The following is a 26160-nucleotide window of genomic DNA, read 5'->3' on the forward strand; positions in this document are numbered from 1 at the left end:
TTCCGCCGTGTGTATACACTTAGGCCTGATATCGAGAAGCTTTACATGGTGTTGATCAGATTTACCGTGTTTAGAGGACTGTAAATTGTTCGACTGTTTATCGAAGGTATTTAACTGAGAGCCATGTTAGACTCAGGTGAGACTCTGCTGACCGTCTGCCCCGCGGTCATGCAGGCTCTCCACCAACTTGGTTGTCTGTTCTTTGTGTTTTGATTAAAGAATGTTAGCTACCGCTCGTCTGCAGGCTTTATTTAAATGGAAAACTTCCACAACAACTGCAACCCAAAAGAACTACAATGTAGCTTGCCATCACCAGTGTGTGAATGTGTGTGTGTGAATGGGTGGATGACTGGTTGTGTAAAGGCACTAGTTCCCACACTGGAGCTCCCTGACACTGTGTGTTAACTATATTTAGCTTGTATCAACAGTTGTAACAGGCTAAGCCACCTGAGACACTGCATTGAATGATTGTTTCTATCTTAATGATTTCAGCTGACTGGTTTCAGCTCAGATGTTCTGCTTTTTCCTTTCAGTAGATCAAAGCAGCTCGTGCTCTGTCTGCTTCCATTTTGATGGCAAGAAGAAGAAGAAGAAGGCTTCAGCAAAGTGGCGTTCATGGTCTCAGTGAACAGTCACGGTCACACACTGCATGTGGTTTTAAAAGCAACATGTCTGTTCACCACAACAATCGAGATGTGTAATATTAGTGCAGCTACGGTTTGTTTTTGAACATCAGTTCTGTTTTCTACTTTGACCACTTAGGCCAAAAAAAGTGTTGTTTTCAGATTCTTTCTTTTAAATCTGTAAAGCACCTGCTCATTTTTTATTAAAATTAGTTTCACATAAATGTTAGTGTTTCCTTTATGATCTTTTAATGCTTACACTACACTGTACATGTCTACATTAGAGACATTTCTGTTACCTATTTATGAGACTGGGCTACTTGACTACAATTTGGAAATGGATGAAAAATCACACGGATCGTGCTATTGTTTGTTTTTTAATACGATGGACTGAACACAGGAGGTATCTGACTAAGCAAAGATTAATCTGATCCCATTTCTACCTGTCTCTACTGTTTCAACATTTCACTGAAGTTTGCTCAACTGTAACTGTCAGGATATATATTTATTCCAGCTCTCATCGGGCAAAGGAATGACTCAGATTTGTCAAATGTTCTTTGATTTGATACACAATATGAAGTTCACAATTTTCTTACAAATAAAACTCTAATGACAAACATGAACAGCTGTGCTCATTTCTGAGACATGATTTTTTTGAATGTGTTCATATTTAGACAGTGTGCATCTGTATCCTGAAACTGTGATGGTGAACCTGAGGTGATGGTCAACAGAAGGCGAATATATATCAATATAAAACAACATTGAAGTAATGTCTTTACCCTCTGCAGCGTGTGGACGCTGTGCACACAATCACATTCACTGTAGTAAACGTGCACCGCTAGCTCAGGTGACTGACTGTCTCCATGGTTACATCGTATATTATTAGCTAGGTAAACAGCTTCCAAAGATACCGCCATAGCTCTCTGCAGCTGTAACACTTTCACGCTTTGCAAATCATTTCATGTTTTTGATAGTTATGAATAAAGAATATGTTTTTAAGGTCATGCTAGGCGGTTGCTATGGTGGTTGCTGTGGACTAGGGTGGACCGCGTGTCCGATTCCTGTTATTAGCTGTCTGCCGTAGGAAGGCTGCGTTCCATTTACAAGTAGTGACAGTCTGCCGCAACTCGAACTCAAACCCCGCTTTGTTCTGTAATTAAAGGCATTTTATAGCCGTTCATGACACGCGCGCACACACACACAAAGCACTTTGCCTCAACATGAGAATGCAACTTTACTAAAACCTTTAAAGTATCTGATATAGGATAGAAAAATGAAGCAACCAGAGATTTAATGATGAAGACTCTGGGTTCTGTAGTTCACGTTTTACAGTCCTGATTGACTCACTGCACATCCATATGATTTATTGAAGAGGACTTTAGAATGCACTTTACATTTAGACTGTTGCTGTTTAATTTTTTACATTGTTGCCGTGTTATGTCATGAATAAGGTTCACCTGCTGGGGGTTTGATGGATCAGCTGGACAATACAGTCAAAGACAGACTTCGTTCATCATATGCAAGAATCCTAGTTGGATTTTTGTTTTCACTCATATTTTTTAACCAAATATTGAAAACAATTCTGACAGACTGGATACCTCATAGGTGTCAAACTCTGGCCCGCGGGCCAAATTTGGCCCGCAGCCTAATTACATTTGGCCCGCGAAGCCATACCAAATTATTATTAGAGCTGGCCTACAGGTATTATACAGCTAATATATATATTGTTTAGTATTAAGCTTTTCTTGTTCCATATTCAGTTTTTCAGCAAAACTTGTTTGAGTCCATAAGAACAGATTCATTCTTGAATCTGGAGGAAGATTTTTTTTTTCAATAAATATTAATGTTAGCCCGCGACCTTGTTCCAGTTTTGAATTTTGGCCCATTTGAGTTTGACACCCCTGGCATACCTGGTCAGGGTGTACATCACCTTTCACTCAAGCATCCCAGGACAGAGCCCTGCCCCACCATGAGCCTGGGTGGATACGTGGTTATAATATAAAAGGACCAATACTGAATATGAATATTTCATGAATTATAATACAAATTCCTAGGCGTTTGTTATATCCAGCAAGAGTAATATTGATTACATATGTCTGAATTGCTAACCCTAACCCTAACCCTAGCTCAACAGACCACAATGCCCTGGTCTGTCAGTATTATTACATGCTGTGAACATAAGTAGCTTTGATCACAGTTTATGTTGTAAAAGAGAAGGAATATTGAAAAAAAGATCAACATTGTGATATTATTTCTTCCAAACTGACCAGAAACATGCTTGTCAGACTCTCACAGCAAAGGATCAGACTCACTGTGCATATCAGCTCAGGCCAATGATGTCTGTTAGATTGTCAGTTGTTTAGTGCTTCTGTACAGTTAGGGTCACCGTCTCTATTTCAGAATAATTAATATGCGGAAAACACTAAAAGCTGATTATCTTTCAATATTCTAACATAATTAGAAAACTTTGACTTTGTAAGTACATATTATTAGTCCTAATGCCAGTATGATTCTTCATAACTCCTGCTTTGAAATACTGAACTTTAAAATTTACCTGATGAAAGATCATTTACAGTGGCACTCTGTCAGGATCATTCTGACTGTAAGATCACTGTATTAATCTGAATCCTTCTGAAATGTGCTGTGAATGAATGCTGATGCAACTCACTGTGGGAAAGCTGTTAATAAAATGAATCTGTGACACATGCAACACATTCACAGAGGAAGAGGACACAAAGGGAGGACATGCAGAGGCTGTGTTGAAGTCAGAAATCCAAATCTTTATTAAAAAACAGGCGGCGGTAACAAACAGGAAGACAAGCAGTCCATCAAACAGTCTACAGGGTCAAACATTCAGAAAATTCAAACAGCAGTAAAAAAAATAACTGGACACTGAAAAACATAAAGCAATGTGTGACGCAATAAAAGGAAGCAGCGCAGTATATTCACTGAATTATCATCAATTACAAAAGAGAAAAACGATGATTTCTAAGAATTATTTTCTTAAATGCACTTAGAGTGGCTGATAAAGATGAAAACATACAGAATGTAAACTGTGTGAGTTTGGTGAACTTTGTTAGTAACAAATGAGGTAAAAAAAACAAAAAAAACCAGACAAAACAGAAAGAGGCTCTCAGTATTCATTAATAATTAGAAAGACATTCTAAACATTCTGGTCGTGGACTTTTACAGTCTTAGTTCCGCTCGCTGTCATCATTATAATCATCATGATTAATGGCGAGGTCCTGAGGTGGGCGGGGCTGTCTCTGGTGATGTCACCATGAAGGAACAGCATCTGGCACGTGTTGGTGAAACATCCCAGTACACTGGTGTAATTTCCTCTCCAGCTATTTGAAATTTGACACTTCAAAATTAAGGGGAAGAAGAAGAAACAGTGTTAGGTCAGGTGACCACATGGTTTCTAAAATAACTGACAGGAAGTAACCAGGCCGTTAGAAATGGATGGCATGTGTTTAGAGTTACTGGAGTTGGGTAACTCTACTTACCAAAAGCAAAGCTGCTGAATGTTGCAGGAACATGCTCATGTGTGGTGATCATTCAGTGCTGCAGGTTAGACAGTCCAAGACTGATATGCTGCCCATCTGAGAGTTTGAAAACACACATGCAAAGATTTATTTTGTATTACAGTCAAAGTTGGATGTTCGTTTTTGTCCTTTAAAAATGTTTGTGTATTTGAAAGCACTAACATTTAAGGATGACTTGGATCGTCTCCTTTAAAGGGGAGATTGATGATGACTCCCCTCTCTATCACTCAGAAACACTCCTAATATAACCAACTTACATTATTACAAAGACAGCAAAAACATCTCCCTTTGATTCCATTCCTCCATTCCTGCTAAACATCAGGCAACGAATATCCCAGTAAATCACAGTAAAATGTAAAGCACATATTTTCTCTGCTTTGTCTAACCTCTGCAGAGAATCTGTCAAGAAAAACATAACTGTAAGCATAAAACAAATATACATTTCATAACACGTCACTGGACAAACCTCGGTCAGCTGATTTCCTCTGTGCAGTGCAGACGAGCATCAGTCAGCAAGTCAAGGTGGTGAGATGGACTGGTGTCCTTTGTGACTCTGCTAGTTCTTCTGAGGAAACACCACCGTCTCTCCACACCGTCACCATCTGTGAGCACAAACTGCTGCTCTGCCCGCATGTAGGAATCACATATCACACACACAAGGGTGAAGAAACATTAGAGCTCAACTTTGGATACTTTAGATCTAAACAGATCAAAGCAGCTCTTAGTTTCAGCAATCAGTGAGCAGACAAACAATGATACCAAACTGATTCTGTATGAATACAATATGGTATTTTCAATACAGGTTCCAAATTAATGTATTAAAAGTTATATATATATATATGTGTATATATATATATATATATATATATGTATATATATATATATATATATATATATATATATATATATATATATATATATATATATATATATATATATATAAATATAAGATTTACATCTTTCACACAGCACATTTGTCCAGGCTGTCAGGTAAACATAGAATTAATCTCAGGTAACATGACTCATAGTAGAGATTCAGTAAGAAAGATTGCAGGCTCTAATATTATTACCACACAATCCAAGGACACACCAACAGCTCAGATTTGTAGAACTATTTAAACAAATGTCAGTCTATCCATTCATTTTCTTCTGAATATTCAATTCATGTTCACAGTGGGAGGGTGGGGGGAGTGTCGTGGAATTTTTTAAATAAAGTCTGCAACACAGAAAGTGCTGTGATCAAGCTATTTATTACTGCGCGCAGGAGAGCCAACACACATCAAACATCACAGTTCACAGTCAGCTCTGCCACAGAAGTGGTGCTCCCACTCCTTTATGCATTCCAAGGAAGAGGGAGGAAGTTACAAACTGATCACACCACACTTCATGTGTCTCGCTATGAAACCTAACGGATCAATGGTTAAGCTGTTTTGTGCCCTTGGCCTTATCAGCACCTGTAAAGGGAGTTGTTTTCTCAAACTGCTGACGCTGAAGTAAGTTCATCTAGTTTTAGAAACTTTCACTGAACAGTCTATAACAGTGTCACAACTAAGCATATGCATAAGCACTTAAATACTTTAAATGAGAATAATATAAATTTTCTATTACAGGAGCTAGAGCCTGTCCCTGTAGTCATAGGTAGAGCACACCTGGACAGGTCACCAGTCTGTCAGAGGACTAACACAGAGACAGACATCAGAGTAACAAATCTATTTAAAATTAATGTAAGTTTGCTGAACATGTGTTTCTGTGCTCACAGTCCACCTCTCAGGAACCTGCAGTTCATTTTTAGTCTACTTTAAACAGACCTCACAAAAAGCTGATGTGGCTGGATCAGTAGTCTGATTTAAGTACGATACCTTTGGCCAGGTATCACAGCAGTCTTAGGTATTTTCCCCACACCTGAATAAAAAGTACTGATATTTACAAATAACAGCTTTAGCTGATGCAGCCTGACTCAATCTGATTCTAGATGTTCAGCACACAGAGAGGTACCGTTTAAAGTTTAGTGTTAACCTGAGTCACTGATCATTTGCAGTATTACAGAGTCTGGCAGTCTTTGCATGATTTTCCACGTCACTGTAAGTTTCTAGCTGACTCTCAGGTGTGAGACAGGTGTTCCAGCAGGAAAGAGTAATAATAACCTGCATCCTGAGTTTTGTAGGGTTGTATTTTACACTGACCCTGGGTCAGTATAAGTATCATACAGTTTAAAAGAAGCACTGAAACTTGCACATATTTATTACAGATGCACTGAAGCTAATCGAGATATTTGCTGTCAATCTGTGGCTGCAATTAATCACTTTACTGGAAACTTTATTAACTAGTAACTTCATCAGTCATGACAGAAGCTAATATTTCTGTGCTAACATCGTTTAACCAGTAACAGCGTTACTACAATATAAGCTAACGTTTACACCAGGGGTGTCAAACTCAAATACACAGTGGGCCAAAATTCAAAACTGGAACAAGGTCGCGGGCTAACATTAATATTTATTGAAAAAAAAAAAATCTTCCTCCAGATTCAAGAATGAATCTCTTCTTATGGACTCAAACAAGTTTTGCTGAAAAACTGAATATGGAACAAGCAAAGCTTAATACTAAACAATATATATATTAGCTGTATAATACCAGTAGGCCAGCTCTAATAGTAATTTGGTATGGCTTCGCGGGCCAAATGTAATTAGGCTGCGGGCCAAATTTGGCCCGCGGGCCAGAGTTTGACACCTATGGTTTACACCGTAACTTTAAGCTAGCACCATAAAGACGGTAAAACACGTAATAACATCTACAAATGCATCTTAAAGCTGTTATATTAGCACTCGGTGTATTACTGACATAACCACATTAACATTACTGACACTCGCTGACTTTTAATAGTCATTCTATAAATGCTGTCTGTTTAAACGGTCTTACCTGTAAACACTGCTGGATCCACCGGATTCCAGCCAGAGTGGATTCTGGAGTCTTCCACGCTCCTGTTAGTGATCCTCCATCTGGATGGATGATAACAACCTTCTGAACAATCTAGCAGGTGGAGATGGCCCATATCTATGGGACTGATTCCTGCTAATAATGCCTGATAACATCTGAAGCCGGTGAATAAAGTCACCCAGTCGCTAGCTGTGCCATTACCCAGCATACATCACTCCCTCCATAAATGCAATAAACGATACAAAAGTAATGGCCTATAATTAATTTATCTGCTGTTTCTCAGGTAGTTGTTTACATTATATAATTCATTGTGTTCTATATATGTCACTATGATGTGATTTCGGAAATATATAAATATACGGACAACAGGCTCTTCCGCCGCAATCTCTTGTCGTCAATAAACAACGTTTAGGGAGCTCTATAGTATTCAATAAGAGGACCCTGCACATCAATTCTCGACGCGAGGGGGGTACACAGCGCATCGATAAGTGAAGCAGAGGGAGCCTGACCATGCGTCACACATTTGACGAGTTGGGAGTGAGAATGTGTTGAATTATAATATAACAAAGAGAAGTGTTGTTTGTATTTACTTTAAAGTACTCCAAAAGTACTTGTTGCCCAGAACACTTAAAATACATTTCAACATTTCTTTTCCTTTTATCATGTAGAGAAATTTAGGTAAACTGTTGAAGTTGCAATATGTCTGTGAAGGTCTGTGAGGTGGCTCTTCTGTGCCACCTCCACAGGACAAGACTCAGCAGTCCATCTGCATCTAAAGGATAAAGGTCACTCTTTCGAGGATGCCAATGTTCACATTTTGGACAGAGAGGACAGATGGTTTGAAAGAGGAGTGAAAGAAGCCATCTATGTCCACTGTGAGCGACCATCTTTGAACAGAGGCGGTGGTTTACGACACCAACTCTCTGCCATCTATAATCCAGTTTTGAGTTCCCTTCCCAGACAACTTAACGCCCACTCACATCCTGGGCCATCTGATCTCAGGAATTCGCATGATAAGGTGGGGCCAGGTTTCACAATGAGCTCACCCGAAACCCTGGCTGATTGGGACCCACACCCAGTTTCACACCTTGGCTCAGGCGATTAGAGGATCATCAGGGGGTCCTCTTGTCCCTCTGTGGGGGGAAACTCCCACTAGGTTTATATCTGGGACTCTCCACCATTTGACCTTAGAACTGAAGAAGCTTCTCGGATGAGAGGTGAAACGTCTTCAAGCAACTTAAAGAAGTCCAGACGCTTTTCTTTGCAAGCTCCTTTGACTGTTGAGGTTGCACCTTCTTTTTCTTCTATTAAGATATCTGAGGCATTTAATGTTCAGGTTCACTTCTTTACCCTGACACTTTCACTGAAATCAAACTTAACATCAAATTAAGGCGATGCTCTGATGTCAGAGTCCATGCTGTTTGCGAGCAGATGAACTAACCTATCATGTTTCTTCTTCAGGAGTGCGTGCGTTTATGTTTGTGACTCTGATTGGTCCACATTAAAACAAAGAAACAAAAAAAAGCGATAACTGGAGACCACGTGATTTCCGACATAAAATTCGTGGTGGGACTTAGTGAGTAAATGCAACAGCATTTTGAAGAGTGACTCGTCGGAGCTGCTCACACTCTCAGCTTCTGCAGACCAAAAAGGTGAGAATCCGCGCGTGATGTCATAGTGATTGTAGCAGGTAGGAGAGAGAGGCTGGAGAGACAGAGAGCTAAAGGAGAAAGGAGGATTCTGATGTTCAGATAAACTCTGTTTGGAGTTCGTGGCGAAGTGAAAGTGAAACTAAGCATTAGCAATGTTATATTTTTTTAAGTTATTAGTTTTTAACCCTGGGGTCGACGGACGCCCCGGCGCATCAAAATCACATGACCAGTTTAAGACGACACAGCTAAAAGATGCAGCGACTCAGAATCTCCATTTCAACTTGAGTCGGGAGTGCGGACTTCAAACTATATACCAGTTTTTTAAATTGCGTTGATGGGCCACATAAAACCAGAGTTATGATAAAAAATACATGCGATGTTTCTTTCTGAACAAAACAGTGGTGTTTACAGCGGGAAGTGTGACAAGCCATTAGGGCCCAAAATCGACACTTTTAAGAAATTGCGTAAAGAACGCCGTTTAATTCAAAACGCCGTAAAAAAACGGCGTTTGTCCCGACAGAACGCCGTTTTTTTACGCCACAGACTAGAGCCTTGAACGCCCCATCTGAGTAGCGGAAAACGCTGTTTTTATCTGTCTTTGAACGCCGCTTTGTACGTCACTCGGCAGAATACGCCCTTCGAAGATGGATAAAGACGTTTTTGTTTACATACTTCTATTTGTATACATAACTTGTTCAAGATACTGCAAGCTGTGGAATTTTTCATACCCTTTCTATAGTCTACATTACCATGTGTGTTTGTTGTTCAATTGTCTAAATTTAAAAAAAAAAAAGGATAAAGACGGCTTTTTTTTTTTTTTACGGCGTTCTGTGTCAGCTGTGACGGCGTTTAAAACGCAGTTTTCTTGAAATTATGCAGGGCACTCCCCATGGTTCCCTCATCCAGTTACTTTCAACTCATTTCACCCAATCAAAGAAGAAGAAGTGCGGACCACGCTAATTCATCACAGATTCACCTTGCTGCTAAGTGATTGCCTATTCAGTACCAGTGCTTGTAACCCCCACTATGCATTTTGATATGTTTAAAGCATGATCAAATAAGCAAACGACGGAATGCTTTTTCTGAAACAAGTGGAGACCTTAACTGTGTGGCGCATGGCTCCCTTGTTTACTTGAGGTGTTGCATCTTCAAAAAAATAAAAATAAAATAACTGAGACTTACAATGGAGTATCGTTGCAACTGGTTTACTGAACCTTCTTTTTCAGTGCATGTACAGAACATCAGTATCCCTTTTCTACTGCCTCCTACAGCAGCGGTCCCCAACCTTTTTTGCGCCACAGACTGGTTTAACATCAGACAATATTTTCACGGACCGGCAGGTGTCACGGATAAATACAACAAAATAAAATGATACGACCAAGACAAAAACTGTGGTATTTTGTAAATATAATATTACATGCGAATTCACTGTGTAATTGTGTAACTTTATTAGCAGCATTCTCCTGAAATGCACCAACAACATTGAGAATAACATCCTCCTCTCTCCCCCTTAATACTCTGGTTGCTATGGTAACGTGTAAACATTTCTTTCAAAATAGGACACACAACTACAAAACAAATATAAAAGTACAAGAAAATATATAACTCACCATAACGCTCAATCAGTGAGAGCCCTGTGCTTGTTTCTCTGCAACGAGACGGTCCCACCTGGGCGTAATGGGGGACAATGACACCCGAAGTGTGTTGCTTATGTTCAGTCTGCTCCTCAATTTTGTTTTCGTCGCTGTTACTGCAGAAAACCCCCGCTTCACACAGATATGATGTTGGAAACGGCAACAGGGTTTTTAGTGCTTTTGTGGCAATCTCCGGGCATTCTACCATGACTTTTATCCAGAATACCGACAAAGCTGATGTCTCAAACATACTTTTAAGGCCGCCGTCATTTGTGATTTCCAACAGTTGATCTTCTTCTTGCAAAGACAAGCTGGGGTCCGTTCTTCGTACCTCGCTTACTACATCCAAGATCAAATCATCGCGCTAACTTTGAGCTCGCTATTCCGGGGCCCTGTTTCAGAAAGCCGGTTTAGTGCAAACTCTGAGTAAGTATACCCTGAGTTAACGAAAACTCTGGGTTTTCGGTTTCACAAAGCGAGTTTAGATTAATTCTGAGTCAGTTACTATGACGACACACTCCGTGACGCTAACCTGCCCCCTAGCAGGTTTACTTCAACTAACCCTGACTTTCTCCGCCTCTTTGTCAGAAACCTGACTGTAGGAAGTGTCAGACATGGCGTGCTCCTTCCTTGAAGAGCCAGTAGATGTTGAAGCCCAAATTCTCCGCAGAGCTCTCCGCCGGGAGAGAGTGATCAGAGCGCGTTCGGACATTTTATCATTTCCTGATGATTTCCTGTGTGAACGTTACCGTTTTTCAGCACAATCTATAATTTATTTGAATAACATCCTCAGGCCTAATATTGCTCATGTGACACATCGCGGACATTCTCTCAGTTCATTACATATTATTTGTATTGCACTTCGGTTTTTTGCAAACGGGAGCTTTCTGTATAATATTGGTGACGCTGAGCACGTTTCCAAGGCTACCGTCTGTCGGGCAGTCAGGAATGTTACAGTTGCACTGAAACGTCTCCTGTACTCGTTTGTGGTGTTCCCCGGTCACAGACCCACAAGATTTATCAAAGAGGGATTCCACAAAATTGCAGGTATCAGGATGAACAAAACTTAATTCATGATGTGGTGATACTTGAAGTACTACTTAAATTTTACATTTATTCTCACGGTTCCCAGGCGTGATTGGCTGTATAGATGGCACTCACATTCCAATCATTGCTCCTTCAGTAAATGAAGGAGACTATGTGAACAGGAAGTCTTTCCACAGCATTAATGTACAGGTACATAGCTCCCTGTAGCATTTCAAACTAACAAATTATTTCATTATAGTAATGGATGCTAATTTGTGTTCTCTGCACTGTGAAGATCATATGTGATGCTGCCAACATTATCACAAATGTGGAAGCCAACTGCTCAGCCTCTGTGAGTGGTGGTGGTGGAGGACCCCCACCTGTTTTTCGGGCCTCCGCTTTTTTTTCTGTTGGCTATAACGGGTCACATTTGAGCATACAGAGTAAGCAAATATGTACTTGTAATGTGCTCAGATAATTTCAATGAGTGCTTACAGAAAGAAAATTAATGTAGCCTCTAACTGCAATTGATTTACATCGGACAAACAGACCAAGCACTATGGCTCATAATACAATTACACCTTACCTGTTTGGACTATATTTTTATATTTCATTTTTACTTGCTGCCAGAAACGTTTGGGGCCTGTTGGGTTGCACCTGCACTCACATCACATCACAAAATAAAATGAAATAAAAAATAAAATGAAATATAATAAAATAACGTGTTAAATGGGTGGAAATCCCTAGATCAATGTTTAAATTAACACTCACGCATTGACTCTGTCGGCTATGTTTTGCCATGCATGCTCCCTTTCTTTTGCAGCTGAGGCTGTGTTACTTTTTTTCCGCAAAATTTGCATGTTATCGGCATATGCTGCCATCAGACTTTCGGCCTCAAGCGCTGTAAAATACATTGACCGCGCCTTCTTTCCCTCCGTCTCCATGGTGACTCGCTTAATTTGTGCTCCACTAATCAGGGCTTTATGTATCCTCGTGCGCGCGCTTAACTTGGGGTTAAAGCAACTCCGCGTTGATTGAACTACTTGTTATCAGCCTTTCTGAAACCGAATATTCCGAGTTGGACAGTTCGGGGATACTCAACCCTGAGTATCATTTTTCACTCTGAGTTTTCTGAACCGGCTTCCTGAAATAGGACCCGGTTCTTCGAACACACCTGTTGTTGACGATCAGTACAGCTGGATGAAGTAATGTGAGATCACTGGGTGTCGTAAAAGGGGCTACGCATCGATAGTAGAAACATTGATCGGCAACCCTTTGATTGGTCGGCGAAAATGTCGAAGGAGCGCGCTCGGTATTTTTCGGCAGCAGAGCAAGAACTCTTGATTGAGGGATTTCAGGAGTTTCAGAGTTTAATTAAAACGCAAGGGAACACTGCAAAGGCTGCAAAAGCAAGGAGAGAGGGCTGGCAGAAAGTTGCTGACAAATTAAACTCGTAAGTAATTTAATAATAACAATAATAATGGAGTGGATTGATATAGCGCTTTTCAAGGCACCCAAAGCGCATGACAATGCCACTATTCAGTCACTCTCACATTCACACACTGATGGAGGCAGCTACGGTTGTAGCCACAGCTGCCCTGGGGCAGACTGGCAGAAGCCAGGCTGCCATATCGCGCCATCGGCCCCTCTGGCCAACACCAGTAGGCAGTAGGGTAAATTTATTATATTATATTATATTATATTATATTATATTATATTATATTATATTATATTATATCCTCTTTCACATTAGAGCCACGACAGGACCCACTAGAACATGGGAACAAGTAAAAGTGAAATGTAAGAATATTCTACTGAATGGTAATATTTATCACTTATATTGCTTTTCGTCTCTTGGAAAGAGACCCTGAAATAATCTGTTTGTTTATAACAGCAACCAAGAAAAGGGCAGAGCAAAAAAAGACAGGTGGTGGTCCTGCACCCCCTCGTCAACAAGTTGGTTAAGTAAATAATACCCTCACGGGAAAATCGATATCTCTCTATGAGCACACTGTCGCGCTGAGCTAAAGGATCCTGTCTATCCCGCAATATACGCTGAATTCTGAAAACTCTCCTTATCAATCTTGCACCTTCCGCAATGGGTGGCTCGCGTATATGGACAGGACATGGCTGCGACAGGCTTCCCAAATCCACCTTCGCTTTTATAGCCGTGGTCTCTCATCTTGATTACACGAAGTGATTTACAATTACTACTCTGAAATATGAATTACATCTGAAATAATCAAATACATGAAATAGAATGATTAATAGTACATTTCCCTTTTTTAAGGAAGTGACCTGTATGTATCTGTATGACATCAATAAAAGGATCAAGTACTGCATTATCTTTAGTTACATTGATAATATTTCTTTATGGTAAAACAGTGGTAAAATATCGCTGTTGCTTTCGTATAAATGAAGCGGACATACCTGAGTGGCCGCGATCTAATCCTGTTTACATAAAGTAAACCTGCTCCCGAGCAGGTTTACACTTACGGATCCGTTGCTATGACAGCAAGTCCTGGATGAGCTTCGGAGAACCGAACGATCCAAGATCGCGCGAAATCGTCAACAATCAAATCCAGCTAACTTACTTAGCGAGGTACGAAGAACGGACCCCTGGATTCACCCGGTTTATTGACAAATGGGTCGCGGATCCATTCCTTGTCGGTTCGTGGGTCTTTTGTGATTGGGAAGTAGCGCTCGAACTCTTTTAAAAGCAAAGACATGTGATCATGCACTAGCTGGGAGAATGATTGCTCAGGCAGAGTCTCTTCCAAAAATCCAGCCAATGTTTGAAACATGTCAAATATGCCTCTGTTTACGCGTCGTCTCCACAAGTCCAGTTTGGCTTTAAATGCAGCTACCTTATCTGCCAACTTGAAGACAGTTGTCATTTTCCCCTGAAGGGACAGATTGAGTTCATTTAGTAGGCCGAATACGTCGCATATGTAAACGAGTTTTGCGACCCACTCCTTGTCACTGAAATGTGCTGCCAGCGGTGACTTCTTTTCTGAGAAAAATCTCTGCAGCGGCTCTCGTAATTCAAAAACTCTGGCGAGTGATCTCCCTTGGGACAACCACCTTATTTCTGTGTGCAAGAGAAGGCGCCTATGCTCCGCGTTCATCTCCTCACAAAGTTGCTCGAACAGGCGTGATTTGAGGGCGTGTGCTTTGATGTGGTTAATAACTCCAACAACATCATTCAATACGCTGTTAAGTTCTGGTGGCATTTTTCGGCTTGCCAGCATTTCTCTGTGAATGACACAATGTGTAGATTCACATTCAGGTGCAACCTCCTTAATCCGAGTAGTCAAACCAGACAGCCGTCCGGTCATGGCAGCAGCTCCGTCTGTGCATATGAAGACACAAAAAGACCATTTAAGTTTTCCTGATACATAATCATCCAGTGACCTGAATAGTTCTGCAGCTGTGGTTTTGGTTGTCAACGATAGTGCACACAACATATCCTCATGCACATCCTCCTGATAAAGGTATCACACATAAACAAGTAGTATTGCCTTATTGTCCACATCTGTAGACCCATCAACCTGCAAAGCGTACCATGGTGATGAATTAATTCTCTCCAACAACTGTGTCTCAATGTCCTCTGCTATTTCATCAATGCGACGGGTAACGGTGCTAGCCGACAGAGGCACCTGTGCTATCTTTTCAGCCGCCACCTCCCCAAAAAGTTCACAGCAAATGTCTTTAGTGGCAGGAAGGATCAATTCTTCACCAATAGTGAATGACTTTTTAGCCTTAGCAATACGGTTAGCCACCAAGTATGATGCTCTCAGTGCACCTGTATTTGTTGTTGTGGAGGCCCTCAGTAATTGCTTCTGTCCCTGTTGTTCCCGCTTTTTTCTTTCAAAATACTCCAAAGGCTTGTTTTTTAATGTTGGGTGCTTGGTCTCCAAGTGACGAAGCAGTTTTGAAGGCTTCATTGGCTCATTGAAGAGCCGGTCGCCGCATATTATGCAGAGCGGGCTTGGTGCGTGGGAATCGCCTGTCGCAATAAATCCATATTTCAAGTAGGTATTTTGGTATTGTCTGTTAAATGCAGCTTTCTTTTTCTTAGTGGTTGTCATACACTCTTCTTCTGTCTCCTCACTGGGCCTTTTTCCCTTTGCAAAGAAACCCTCCAAAGACATCTGTTTTTTACTCATTTTGCTGGCTTGTAGGTTTAATATTAGCTACTAATGTATCTTGACATGCGTCAAGAGTCAGTCATAGACGGAAGTAAATGAGAGAATTCAGTCTTTTTCAAAATAAAACACTGTTCAGAGTCAGATAATAAATAAAATGAAATTAATGTAAGTTATTTATTTTTTCTGTGCGGTACGAGCCTCAACTCTTGCGGCCCGGTACCAAACGACTCACGGCCCGGTACCGGTCCGGGGCCCGGGGGTTGGGGACCGCTGTCCTACAGGACACACTCTTCTTCCACTTCCTTACAACATTAATGTAACACAGAACCAATACTGCCTCTCCTGGCATTACCATTGTAACAACACACTCATTCTGTTTCTTTCAGATGAATAACAGGAACTTAGGATGTAGGTATCTATGAATAATAACTATTATGCATACTCATATATTTATATAACCAACTAATTTCTTGCGATACCACATGAGGGATCAGCTATTAGCGCTGCGGTTTATGAGTAATGTAGGTGAATGAGCTGATACTTAATTTAAAATATTGTGTACTTAAATGGAGGATGTGATAGATAGATAGATAGATAGATAGATGTGTATGTATATGGATATATATATATATATATATATATATATATATAATCTGTCATAAACTAAACTTATGTAAAAGGTACAGCAGTTGATATTGATAAACAACTATAAAACATTTACAGTAAATAATTAAATGAAGAAAAAACAGTATAGTAGGTCTTGAAGTGGCACAGTACAGTGCAGTGGACATAAAGTGATTTAGTGTGTGTTTGGTGTTGTGACAGTGCACAGCTGAAAAAAAGTGTTAACGCTAGACAGCAGATCACTTTTCTCCAGACAGACTTTGTACAAACCCAGTTCTGAAAATACTGGTCTCCTGTGTAAAATGTAAAAAAAAAAAAAAAAAAAAAGAGAGAGCGAGAAGAAAGCAGTGATTTGCAAATTTCAAAGCCATTATTTATTCACAGTGTAACAAAGAAAATATGTCATATGTTTAAACCTAGACTATGTCGTTAAAAATAACTCCTTTTGAATTTGATGGCAGTAATATGTTTCAAAACAGTTGGTATGGGGCGAGAAAAGGCTGGAAACATAAGTGGTTCTAAAACGAAACAGCTGGAGGGTCATTTTAAAAATAATTAGGTTACTTGGCAACAGGTCAGTAACATGATTCGATATTAAATGAACATTTTAGAGAAGCAGAGATGATCTGAAAGAAATGTGGGCAGAGGTTGGTCAATCTGCAAAAAAACTCCATTAACAAATTGTGCCAAAATTTCAGAATAATGTTCCTCAGGGTTAAGTTGTGAAGACTTGAAATATTGCATCGTCTAGAGGCATCAAAATGTATTATATCAAAAGATTCAGTGACTATGGAGAAACAATTAGGCTAAATGTCATGATGTCAGTGATCTTCAAGCGTTCAGTGGAAACTGCATTAAAAACAGACATGATTCTGTTGTGGAAATCAGTGTATTTCCTGTATCTTTTGGGGCAACAGACCTCGCTCTTTTAGAGAAGTACGTGGTGCAGTGGGTTGACAGGAATATCCATGATGGATGGCAGTTTGTTCTGTCACTTCCTCTCCACCACAGCTTCAGAAGTGCAGCCAATCACAGAACTAACTCTCCTGATCCAAAAAGACCAAAACAAAGTGGACTACACTCACCCCAACTGACAACATCTCCAACATTTTGGTGCACACAAAAGCTTCCTTGCAAAGAACAGCCTGCCCATCCGCTTCATGTATACAGCCTCTGTTTTGATCTTCCAATTTAGTCCGTGGTATATATGGGTATCCAGGTATTTGTACTCCTCCACCACATGACATCAGCAGGTTCAGTGTGTTATACTTTTGTCAAGATAATGCACACTGCAGCCGATATGTATCTACAGTTATCAGAGAGAAGTTTGTAAGGAAGCTTGTGTGTGCACCAAAATGTTGGAGATGTTCTGTCAACAATTTTACATATATGATCTTAAAACAGGACACAGCCACTATACGTCCTGGCCTCATATCAAATGTCTACGCAGACTGAGTCTATATTTGACGTCTGTTTTAAATCTAATCTTCGCTCTCAAACATTTAAACAGCAGCGAGTCTACAGCTGAGGGAATACAAACTCAAATTGTGGGAACAGGTTTGATCGTTTCTTGCGTTTATTAATTTGGTGATTTATTAAATGTATAAATGTTTTTCTAATCTGCTGCTGAGTGTCTTATGCTGATAAAAATGCAGATAACCAGTGATGGGAATAACGGCGTTACAAGTAACGGCGTTACTTTTTTCAGTAACGAGTAATCTAACTAATTACTATTCATATCGTTACAACGCCGTTACAGCTACTAACAAGAAAATGCGGTCCGTTACTATTTTTCAGCAAACAGACGGTTGAAGCTGTGTTCAGTTTACTGCATCTTATATCAGTTGGACGGAAGTAGCTGTAAGTAATCTGGCTGCTACAGCTTTAAGCAGCTGTGCGCTCCCGCGGACGGCAATCACGATCACTGTCTAGCACAACACCTGGAGCTAAGGGGGCAAAACAATCGCATGAGTGCTGCTGTTTGACTGAGGAAGAATAAAGTAGTCGTGGTAAGCCAATCACATGACCACTTAAAGACAAAGCAACAAGGTGATATAGTTTTTAAATTGTGTTGATAGGCCGTAAAACCAGAGTCATGATAAACAATATATATGCGTGTTTTTTCCTCAATAGTTTCGTCACGTTTACTGTCTGAGGACAGCGCTAGCAAGCACTCTCTGCTTATGAGCAAAAAAACAACAAAACAAAACAGGAGAAGTTTTAGGAGTGATGGAGAGAGAGAGAGAGAGAGAGAGAGAGAGAGAGAGCAGAAAAAGAGAGAGAGAGCGAGTTTTGAGATGTGAGAGATTTGTGACGTTTAGCGTGTTTGGAGTGTGTAGTTAATGTGTTGTCTTGTGTAGTTGGTGTGTAGTGTTGTGGATAGTTTTGTGTTGTGTGTCAGAACAATGAGGCGACTGCTGTCTCCAGGTAGAGAACAGGAGTGATACACCTGCTGCTGTCAGACCTGCAGGTATCAGGCTGTGATGTTCTCCTTTATAGTGGACAGAAATTATTTTTTTTGGACTGCCACAAATAATTTGTGTGCCTTCTTATTTGATGCAGAACACCTGATTGTTCTGTAAATAGATTTAAATGGTTATATAAAAAACGCCTGAGGCCTTGGCTGAATTTGTAGGTAAATAGTACCATATAACTTTGTTGTTTGCAAAACTTGTGCATAATTGTTTTTAGAAATGTACAATTTCTATTTGCATTTCAAGTTATGAAAATGATTCGTTAAACCTGTTTGTGGGTTTTACAGTAAAAAATAGTAAAAAAGTAAAGAATTTTTGGTCTGAATTTAGATCAATTGTGTAATACAGTATGCCAAAATGAAAAAATAACTCAAATTACAGATATTTGAGGTTGAGCTGAAAATAACGATACCAAACAAGGCAAGATAAAAGTTTTTAAAGGTGAAATATAGAGGAAAAATCAAAAGTAGTCAAAAACAGCCAATTATACTCTGGACCCCAGAGGGTTGAAAATGCTTTTCCTGAAGAGTTTTCAGAGACTGAAAATAGTTTCATAACAGATGTATTCATCTGTACGGGATCTGAGTTTGATCTGCGTCATCACAGCAGGAGCAGGGCTCGCAAAATCGCTAGCCCGACGTCCCGGGGCTAGCGATTTTTCCAGTCGGGCTACCAAAATCTATCTCTGCCCTGCCCGTCGGGCTATTGTAGGAAGGAAAAATCTATGTCAATGCTTTTGCATTCTTTTGGAAATGTAGCTGGGTAATTATGTCATTGGCATCGATGAGCCACTGTCGGTATGTGACATATTGAAATCGTGTTTGAATTTGCGCTTGTTTTTTTACTTTCACTTTGCAATCGCGCAAACTGTGTATAGAGAGCGACAGCACTGATCTGTGAGTGATGATAATTTGTGCACCAATTCCTCTGACATCGTCTTATTAATCGTTAGCTTACTATGCAAACATGACAAGTGAAATCTCCCGCAGCAAGCTTAAACATGTGAGAGGTTGATCGCGCAGAGAATCGCTGACCGTTATGTGTGTGTGTGTGTAAAAGCAGCAGGATATATATTTTAGTTCTGCTGAGCCAAATAAGACAGGTCAGGGTGAAGAAGTGACAGCCAAAGAAAAGCTTACCACAAAACGGAGAAGTTATGACAAATCAGACTATAAGGCAAAAAGAAAGTGCAGCTTTATGGTTTCATGGACGAAATAATTTCTGTGGCTGCAATATGACGAGCTAAATAACCAGGGCTGCACATAAGTGGTCCGCAGGTGCGCATTCGCTGTCAAAATAGCGAATGCGCGTTTGCGTACATAAGATTTTCTGGAGGAGGACAGACATTTGTTTAGAACTCTTAAAGATGTCGAAGAAGCTCCTTTAAACAATTACTTTGGTGTTCCTCTACCTCCAAAGAAATGTCAGAAGGAGTCCGAACCACAAAAGAAGCACGTATTCTCGAAAAAGTGGTTGCAGCAGGTGAGCTGGCTTCAAACAAATGATGAACGCACAGAGACGTGGTGCGGAATGTGCCGTGAAAATCCCACTCTAGCGGACAAAAACAGTGCTTTTTATATGGACGCAAACGCGCGTTGCAACTTCTTATCTGGTGCGCGTCTTTTATTTTGACAGCGAATGCGCACATGCGGACCACTTATGTGCACCCGTGTAAATAACATAATGTTCTGCCGGGTGTGTTGTTGGTTTTCTCTCGATTTCTGAGTCGACAAGCGCCTTTGTTACTGGGACCAGTCATTTTAAGAAAGGCCCCCATTGGAACCCATGAGAAATGCAAGAAATGCATTATTGCTCAGTCTGCAATATCTTTCCCAGAACAAACACCAATTGCAAATAACATACTAAAAATAAACCTGAAAATCAGTTTAAAACGGCGTACTATGTTGCAAAGAGTGAACTACCACTGGCACAATTTAGCAGTCTTTGCAAACTTCAAAAAGCAAATGGCCTCGATCTTGGTTCCACTTGCCTGTTACCCGTGACTTCAGTGGAAATTTCAAACTCAGGATCTGACACAGACTGATTCATGTCCTACACAGTTCTTACAAGTTCATAGAAATTTCTGTTCAGTTAGAACCAAGTATTTGAGTTGATGATTGTAATTTTTATACAATGTTGTAATTTGTTTTTCAACAATTTTTTGATTAATGTTTTGTTTCCTTTACAATATTATACATTAAAGTATAATATTGTAAAGGAAACAAAACAGGAAACAAAACATCAATCAAAAAATTGCTCTCTTTTTTATTTGGGCTACTTAAATTTATTTTGGGCTACAAAAAACTGAAGAGTCCATGCCCGAAGGGCTACCAGGGATTTTGAAATTTTGCGAGCCCTGAGGAGAGTTAGAAACCTCAGAGCTGGTACACAAAGAGAAACATGTTCAGGCTCTGTATTCACAGATCTTTGCTGTAATAATTTTTGCTGCCCTGAAAACTGATTTTTTTTTCTAAGAATTTCCCTGAAAGTTCAGATCCTGTGAAGCATAACAAGCATAGCCAAGTTCCTTGGTTGCAATTCTGTTAGAAGTGATGATGGTGAAGACAATAAGAGGATGAAGAAATTCCTGCAGAAAATTTTTCAGATAACAGGTCTTAATAAAGTGCAAACTGAACCAAACAAAGAAATAAAGATATTGTCGGAGCACACAAATGTTGTTTCACCTCCATCGTCCCCTCACGTCATCATAACCCGCTCATCTCCATTTCCCATCTTATATGGAAACTAAAAAATCAACATGATTTCAGACTTACTTTGTTTTTCATGGCATCTGTTGGTACTTTTCGTTAGATCATGTATATCACCTGTTAATAATTATTTTTGCTTTGTCCTCTGAATGCTTTGTTACATTTTCTTGTTAGTCAGACTGAACTATTGTAAACGGCAGTAATCTTTTTTTTTTTTTTGTAGAAATTCCTGCAAAGTTTCCAGTTGATCAGTCAGGAGGTCGATTCAACATTTTTCCACTGCTTTGAATAGTATTAGAACATCTGGTGGTGCACCCTCACCCTCTGCTGACATCACTGCTAGCATCGACTAATCACCAGGCACAAAGGCATTAGCACAATAACCACCGCTCGCCTTCACCACACCGTAAGGAATCATGGGGGTTTCAAAGTTAAAGAAAATGCTAGATGATTTGTGTCTCTGTGAAGAGGTTAAAGTAGAAAAAACAGGTCTCATCATTGATGGTGCAGCTCTATACTATTGTTTGTATTATAACTCTGATCCAAAGCTGGACCAGCGCTGTGGAGGAGATTATCCTGGATTCAAAGATGAGGTCTGTAACTTTTTTAAGACTCTGCACGACTGTGAAGTTACTCCGTACGTCATCTTGGATGGAGGCTCAGGGCCTGAGAAGCACAAAACAGTTGTGTCTCGCCTTGGAAATAGACTTGAAAAAGCAAAGAAAGTAGCAGAGAGTGAGCCTGACGCTGTGCCAAAAGGATGTAATGTCTTACCACCTCTGGTCAAAGATGTCTTCATAGAAATCTTGAAGGAGAAACACATAGAGTTTAAACAGTGTTTAGGAGAGGCAGACCCTGAGGTTTTTTCTGCTGCAAATCAGAAACAATGTGCTGTGCTGGCCACTGACACAGATTTCCTTATCTATGATGTGAACAAAGGTTTCCTTCATCTCGACAACTTTGAGTGGAAAAGCAAAGAGGATGGCAAAATTCCTGCTAAGCTCTACACACGTTCAAAGTTTTGTGAGCATTTTAAATTGGACCCTGCTCTCATGCCAGTCTTTGCTTCAATAGCAGGAAATGATTATTCAAGATTAGAAGATAGAGGTAGGTTTGCAAGACAATCATCTTCATCTTGTGAGTACAGCATTAAAAGACTGGATGGTATACTCAGGTTTTTAAGTAAAGTGAATCTGTATAATCTGGACCGTTTGAACGACTCACAGAAGAGAGAACGTGCTCTGAGTGAAGCTTTAAATCATGTTGGTGAAAAAGAGAACAAAACATTCAAACTTGCCATTCAAAAATATGTTGAACCAGAAGAAACAAGTTCTAATCTGCCTTCGTGGATGCATGAAAATATGATGTCTGGAGAACTCACTACTTTCGTCACAAGTGTTGTGGATCAGAAGACAATGATGCTGACTCCAGTTGTGGAGGACTTTTCACAGCACAGCAGTTACACAGCTGCTTACCGTATCAGACAGTACTTCTATGGACTGTTAATTGGAGATAAGATGTGCACTGAATATGACAGGGATAGAGAAGAGATCAAAGACAAACGTGTCCCATCAATACTCCTCAGCAGTGATGAACAGAAACAACTGCAACTAGAGCATCTGCATAAGGTACTGAGGTTAATCATGAAATATGTGTTTAATTACTCTGACAGGTCATAGATGTGTTTCTGTGGTACATGTGAGCATCTTGTCTGTGTGGTACCTCTCTGTGCAGGCTCCTGAGGATTTGCGTCGCAGGGTGTTTGAAGAAGCTCTGCAGGTTCAGACTTCAGCCTTAGAAAACATCCCCGACCAGCTGAAGCTGCCAGTCTGTGTGACTGTTTTCTGGTTCAAGAGGCTACAACACCACCCAAAACCTGAAACTGTCCACTGCCTCCACGCCCTCCTGCTGGGGTTTGTGTTTGACCAACATGGTCCAGGTGAGTCTCACTGGGTAACATGATGGATATTTACAACGAAATGCATAGTTACATGTCACTTAATTAGGAACACTTGTGACAGCTCTACAGTTTCAGCTCCATAAATCTGATTATTCTGTTTATTATTCACAGTCAGCTGTCAGCAGGTTAGTCTCTCTGAAAGCAGTCAGCAGATGGACTGTAGTCAGAGTTTGTGTGACAGCAGCAGCACTGATGCTTCCACATCAGCCTGAACAAGAAGACAAACTGCTGCTGGTCTCTGGTTCTGTGTCACTGAAACTTTGTCTTATGTTGTCTGTAGAGGACGAGTTTGAGAGGAAGAGGAAAGCTTTAAAGGATGAAAGTGTGAGTAACTGGCAGCCCCGTGTGGCTCATGCTTTTAGCCAATGGCTGTGCTGCATGAGGCAGAGCCTCCACCTGAACCAGCTGCTGTGTTCCCCTCTACCAGAACCTCAGTGTTCCCGGTAAACACCAGACCAATGATGCGCTCCACAGATGTGTAACACACTTCATCAACTTTAACTGAGATTTTCTGCTTTGTCAGGCTTTACTGTGGACCTCTTCTTCATCGGCTGGCAGATGAAGACACGATTGAAGAAGTACAGAAAACACTGAGAGGAGAAAAGAAGGAATTATATGAGAACCTAAAGACTGCTTGTAATCCATCTTCTGGAGAGGGATCCTCTCAGTCCTTGATGAGTGCAGCTCCCTCTAATGAGAAGGGATCACAGCAAGTCCAGAAACGCAAGAGGGAAGAAGAGCAGAGAGACTCAAAGCAGAAGAAAACAGATTATTGAGACCAAGTGATGCTGCTGCTCCTGAAGTTCTGTTTTGTTACACTTCTTTGTTATTCTCAGAAACTTTGTACCTTTTCTGCTCTCACTTTAACTGTACTCTGTCTTTTGTATGCTCTGCATTGTCTATACTGAATGTAAATTGCAGAAGCATGGAAAGGAGTGTGAAGGGAATTGAAATTTGGGACAACAAGGCTGCCGATTTAAAGTAAAAGAGAAATTTTTATTTGGCCAAAGAAAAACATGCAAACCAAAAGACAAAAGGAAACAAAAGCTAGAGTCCAGAAATACACAGAAATAATCTGATTAATGTGCCACATGTTGTACAAAGCACTTTGAGTGCTCTGGGAGAGTAGAAATATAACAATCAGTCCATTTACCTTTTACATGACGAATGACAGTTCGTGGCGGTTTTATGTCACACAGTATCCACAGGAAGTATCATGATGTACAACAGCAGGTTAAACTCCAGTGAGATTTAGACTGAACATTGATCATCATTTTACTTATTCTGTTGTAACAGCTTTATGTTGTTAAAACAAGTTATGGTGACAATTTGTGTTACTGTGAGATGTTCTCTTCTGTCTTAACCTTCTTTTATCCTGTTTGGTTTTGAATTGTCTCTTGGGTATAAAGCTGTTTCTCCCCCTCACCCCCCTTTCTGCATCCTCAGCATCACTGACCATCCTGAAATAACACAGGTAAGATCACTGCAAATGTTGGGATCAGGAAATCAAGATAAATTTAATGTAGAAGTTGATTTTTTTTATCATCCTCATTTTTAACTTAATCATTGAGAAAAGGAAGAATTGCCAAGGGGAAGCAGCTTTTTGTGACGTATAGACGCAGATGTGTTTTTTCCAATATTGTCTATCATTATTTTAGATATTAAGATATATTAAGAACCAGTGTTTGCAATTTTCTTGAACATGGGATTATGTACCCTAACATATCAAGTGTGCTTAAATGAATTGGTCCTGGTGGAATTAATCTATTTGTATTACAACTACAGATAAGACTTGTCTGCATAAAGAAATAAATATTAAAAATACAGTGGTTTTGTTTTTGGCTTTTTAATGAGGGGTCAGCCATGTTGAATTAGCCATATTTATAACAACCTTTTTAGAGAAGTGTGTCAGTGTGCAGCTATTTTACAATAACATCCCCATAACGTCTTTCAGACTAAAATATCTTAAATTTACATTCAGGTTTAAATTTTCCTAAATATGATTCCGCTGTAGTATCCTTTGTGTTACAATGTTACTTCTCTGACTTTAGCTGAACAGATTCTGGAGCTTCATAAATGTGTTTCAGTGTTTGAAACATGGAGAAAATCTGCCTCTTTGTTTTTTTTTAAACATATATTTATTGAATTTTGTATTCAGAAACATCCAACACTTTAAACAACTTGAACATATGGCAGTAAGAAAGTACTAAGAACACAAGACATTCAAAAAACAAATAAAAAAATGTAAAAAAAAAATGTTAATAATACTAAAGGAAATTTAAAAAATATAAAATAAAAAAAAAGTATAGGATAGTCTGTACTGTATACATTCCCAAACTTAGTTGCATATTTTCATTACATTACTCTCTCTCCAGTTCCTCAACGTCCCCAGTCTTTAAAAGCTCCAGAAACATCTTCCAAATATCAAAAAATTCTGATGATCTTTTCCTAACCACATAGGTCAGTTTCTCAAGAACTAAATTTACATTGTTTAACATTGGTCAAAAGAGGGGCCACCAACATTCTTTTAGCATATAGCAATACAACGTTTGGCCTGGAGTAAGCAAAGGTCAACCATCTTTCTCTCTGTCTGAGTTGAAATACAGTCATCTGAATAAATGCCTAAAATACAGACCTTAGGACTTAATGGGACAGGGAAGATGTGATCTGAGAAATATATTTTAACACTGAGCACCAAAACTTTTGAATCTTTTCACACTCCCACAAACAGTGGTACAATGAACCTTTGTAACCAGTACACTTATAACCAATGTTCCCCCTAAGCTGCGCAGGTGCGCAATTGCGCACTGCTGGCACGGTCTCTGCGCA

At 39.9% G+C, this 26160-nt stretch overlaps 1 protein-coding gene and 1 long non-coding RNA gene across 2 annotated transcripts; one reads left to right on the top strand and one right to left on the bottom strand.

The window, feature by feature from the left end:
- Positions 1-3378: 3378 nt before the first annotated feature.
- LOC120716462 lies at positions 3379-4395 on the bottom strand. Its single transcript, XR_005691914.1, has 3 exons — positions 4331-4395; positions 4130-4225; positions 3379-3987 (listed from the first exon to the last, which is right to left on the bottom strand). It is a non-coding gene; the product is annotated as an uncharacterized LOC120716462 (long non-coding RNA).
- Positions 4396-8642: 4247 nt separating this feature from the next.
- Positions 8643-25157, top strand: LOC120716464 (protein asteroid homolog 1-like). Its single transcript, XM_040004000.1, has 5 exons — positions 8643-8754; positions 21595-22999; positions 23106-23310; positions 23612-23774; positions 23855-25157. The coding sequence occupies exons 2-5, from the start codon at positions 21788-21790 to the stop codon at positions 24105-24107; spliced, it is 1833 nt and encodes a 610-aa protein (XP_039859934.1). The 5' UTR covers positions 8643-8754; positions 21595-21787; the 3' UTR covers positions 24108-25157.
- The last annotated feature ends 1003 nt before the right edge of the window (positions 25158-26160 follow it).

This window comes from Simochromis diagramma, unplaced genomic scaffold, assembly GCF_900408965.1.
Source record: "Simochromis diagramma unplaced genomic scaffold, fSimDia1.1 OVJJ01000470.1, whole genome shotgun sequence".
Lineage (NCBI taxonomy): Eukaryota > Metazoa > Chordata > Actinopteri > Cichliformes > Cichlidae > Simochromis > Simochromis diagramma.

Bases quoted from the DNA above. Each gene is read 5' to 3' on its own strand.
- LOC120716464 (XM_040004000.1), top strand. From the start codon at position 21,788: ATGGGGGTTTCAAAGTTAAAGAAAATGCTAGATGATTTGTGTCTCTGT. The intron at 23,311-23,611 runs GTGAGTCTCACT...TGTTGTCTGTAG, and splicing joins GTTTGACCAACATGGTCCAG to AGGACGAGTTTGAGAGGAAG. The intron at 23,775-23,854 runs GTAAACACCAGA...CTGCTTTGTCAG, and splicing joins CCAGAACCTCAGTGTTCCCG to GCTTTACTGTGGACCTCTTC.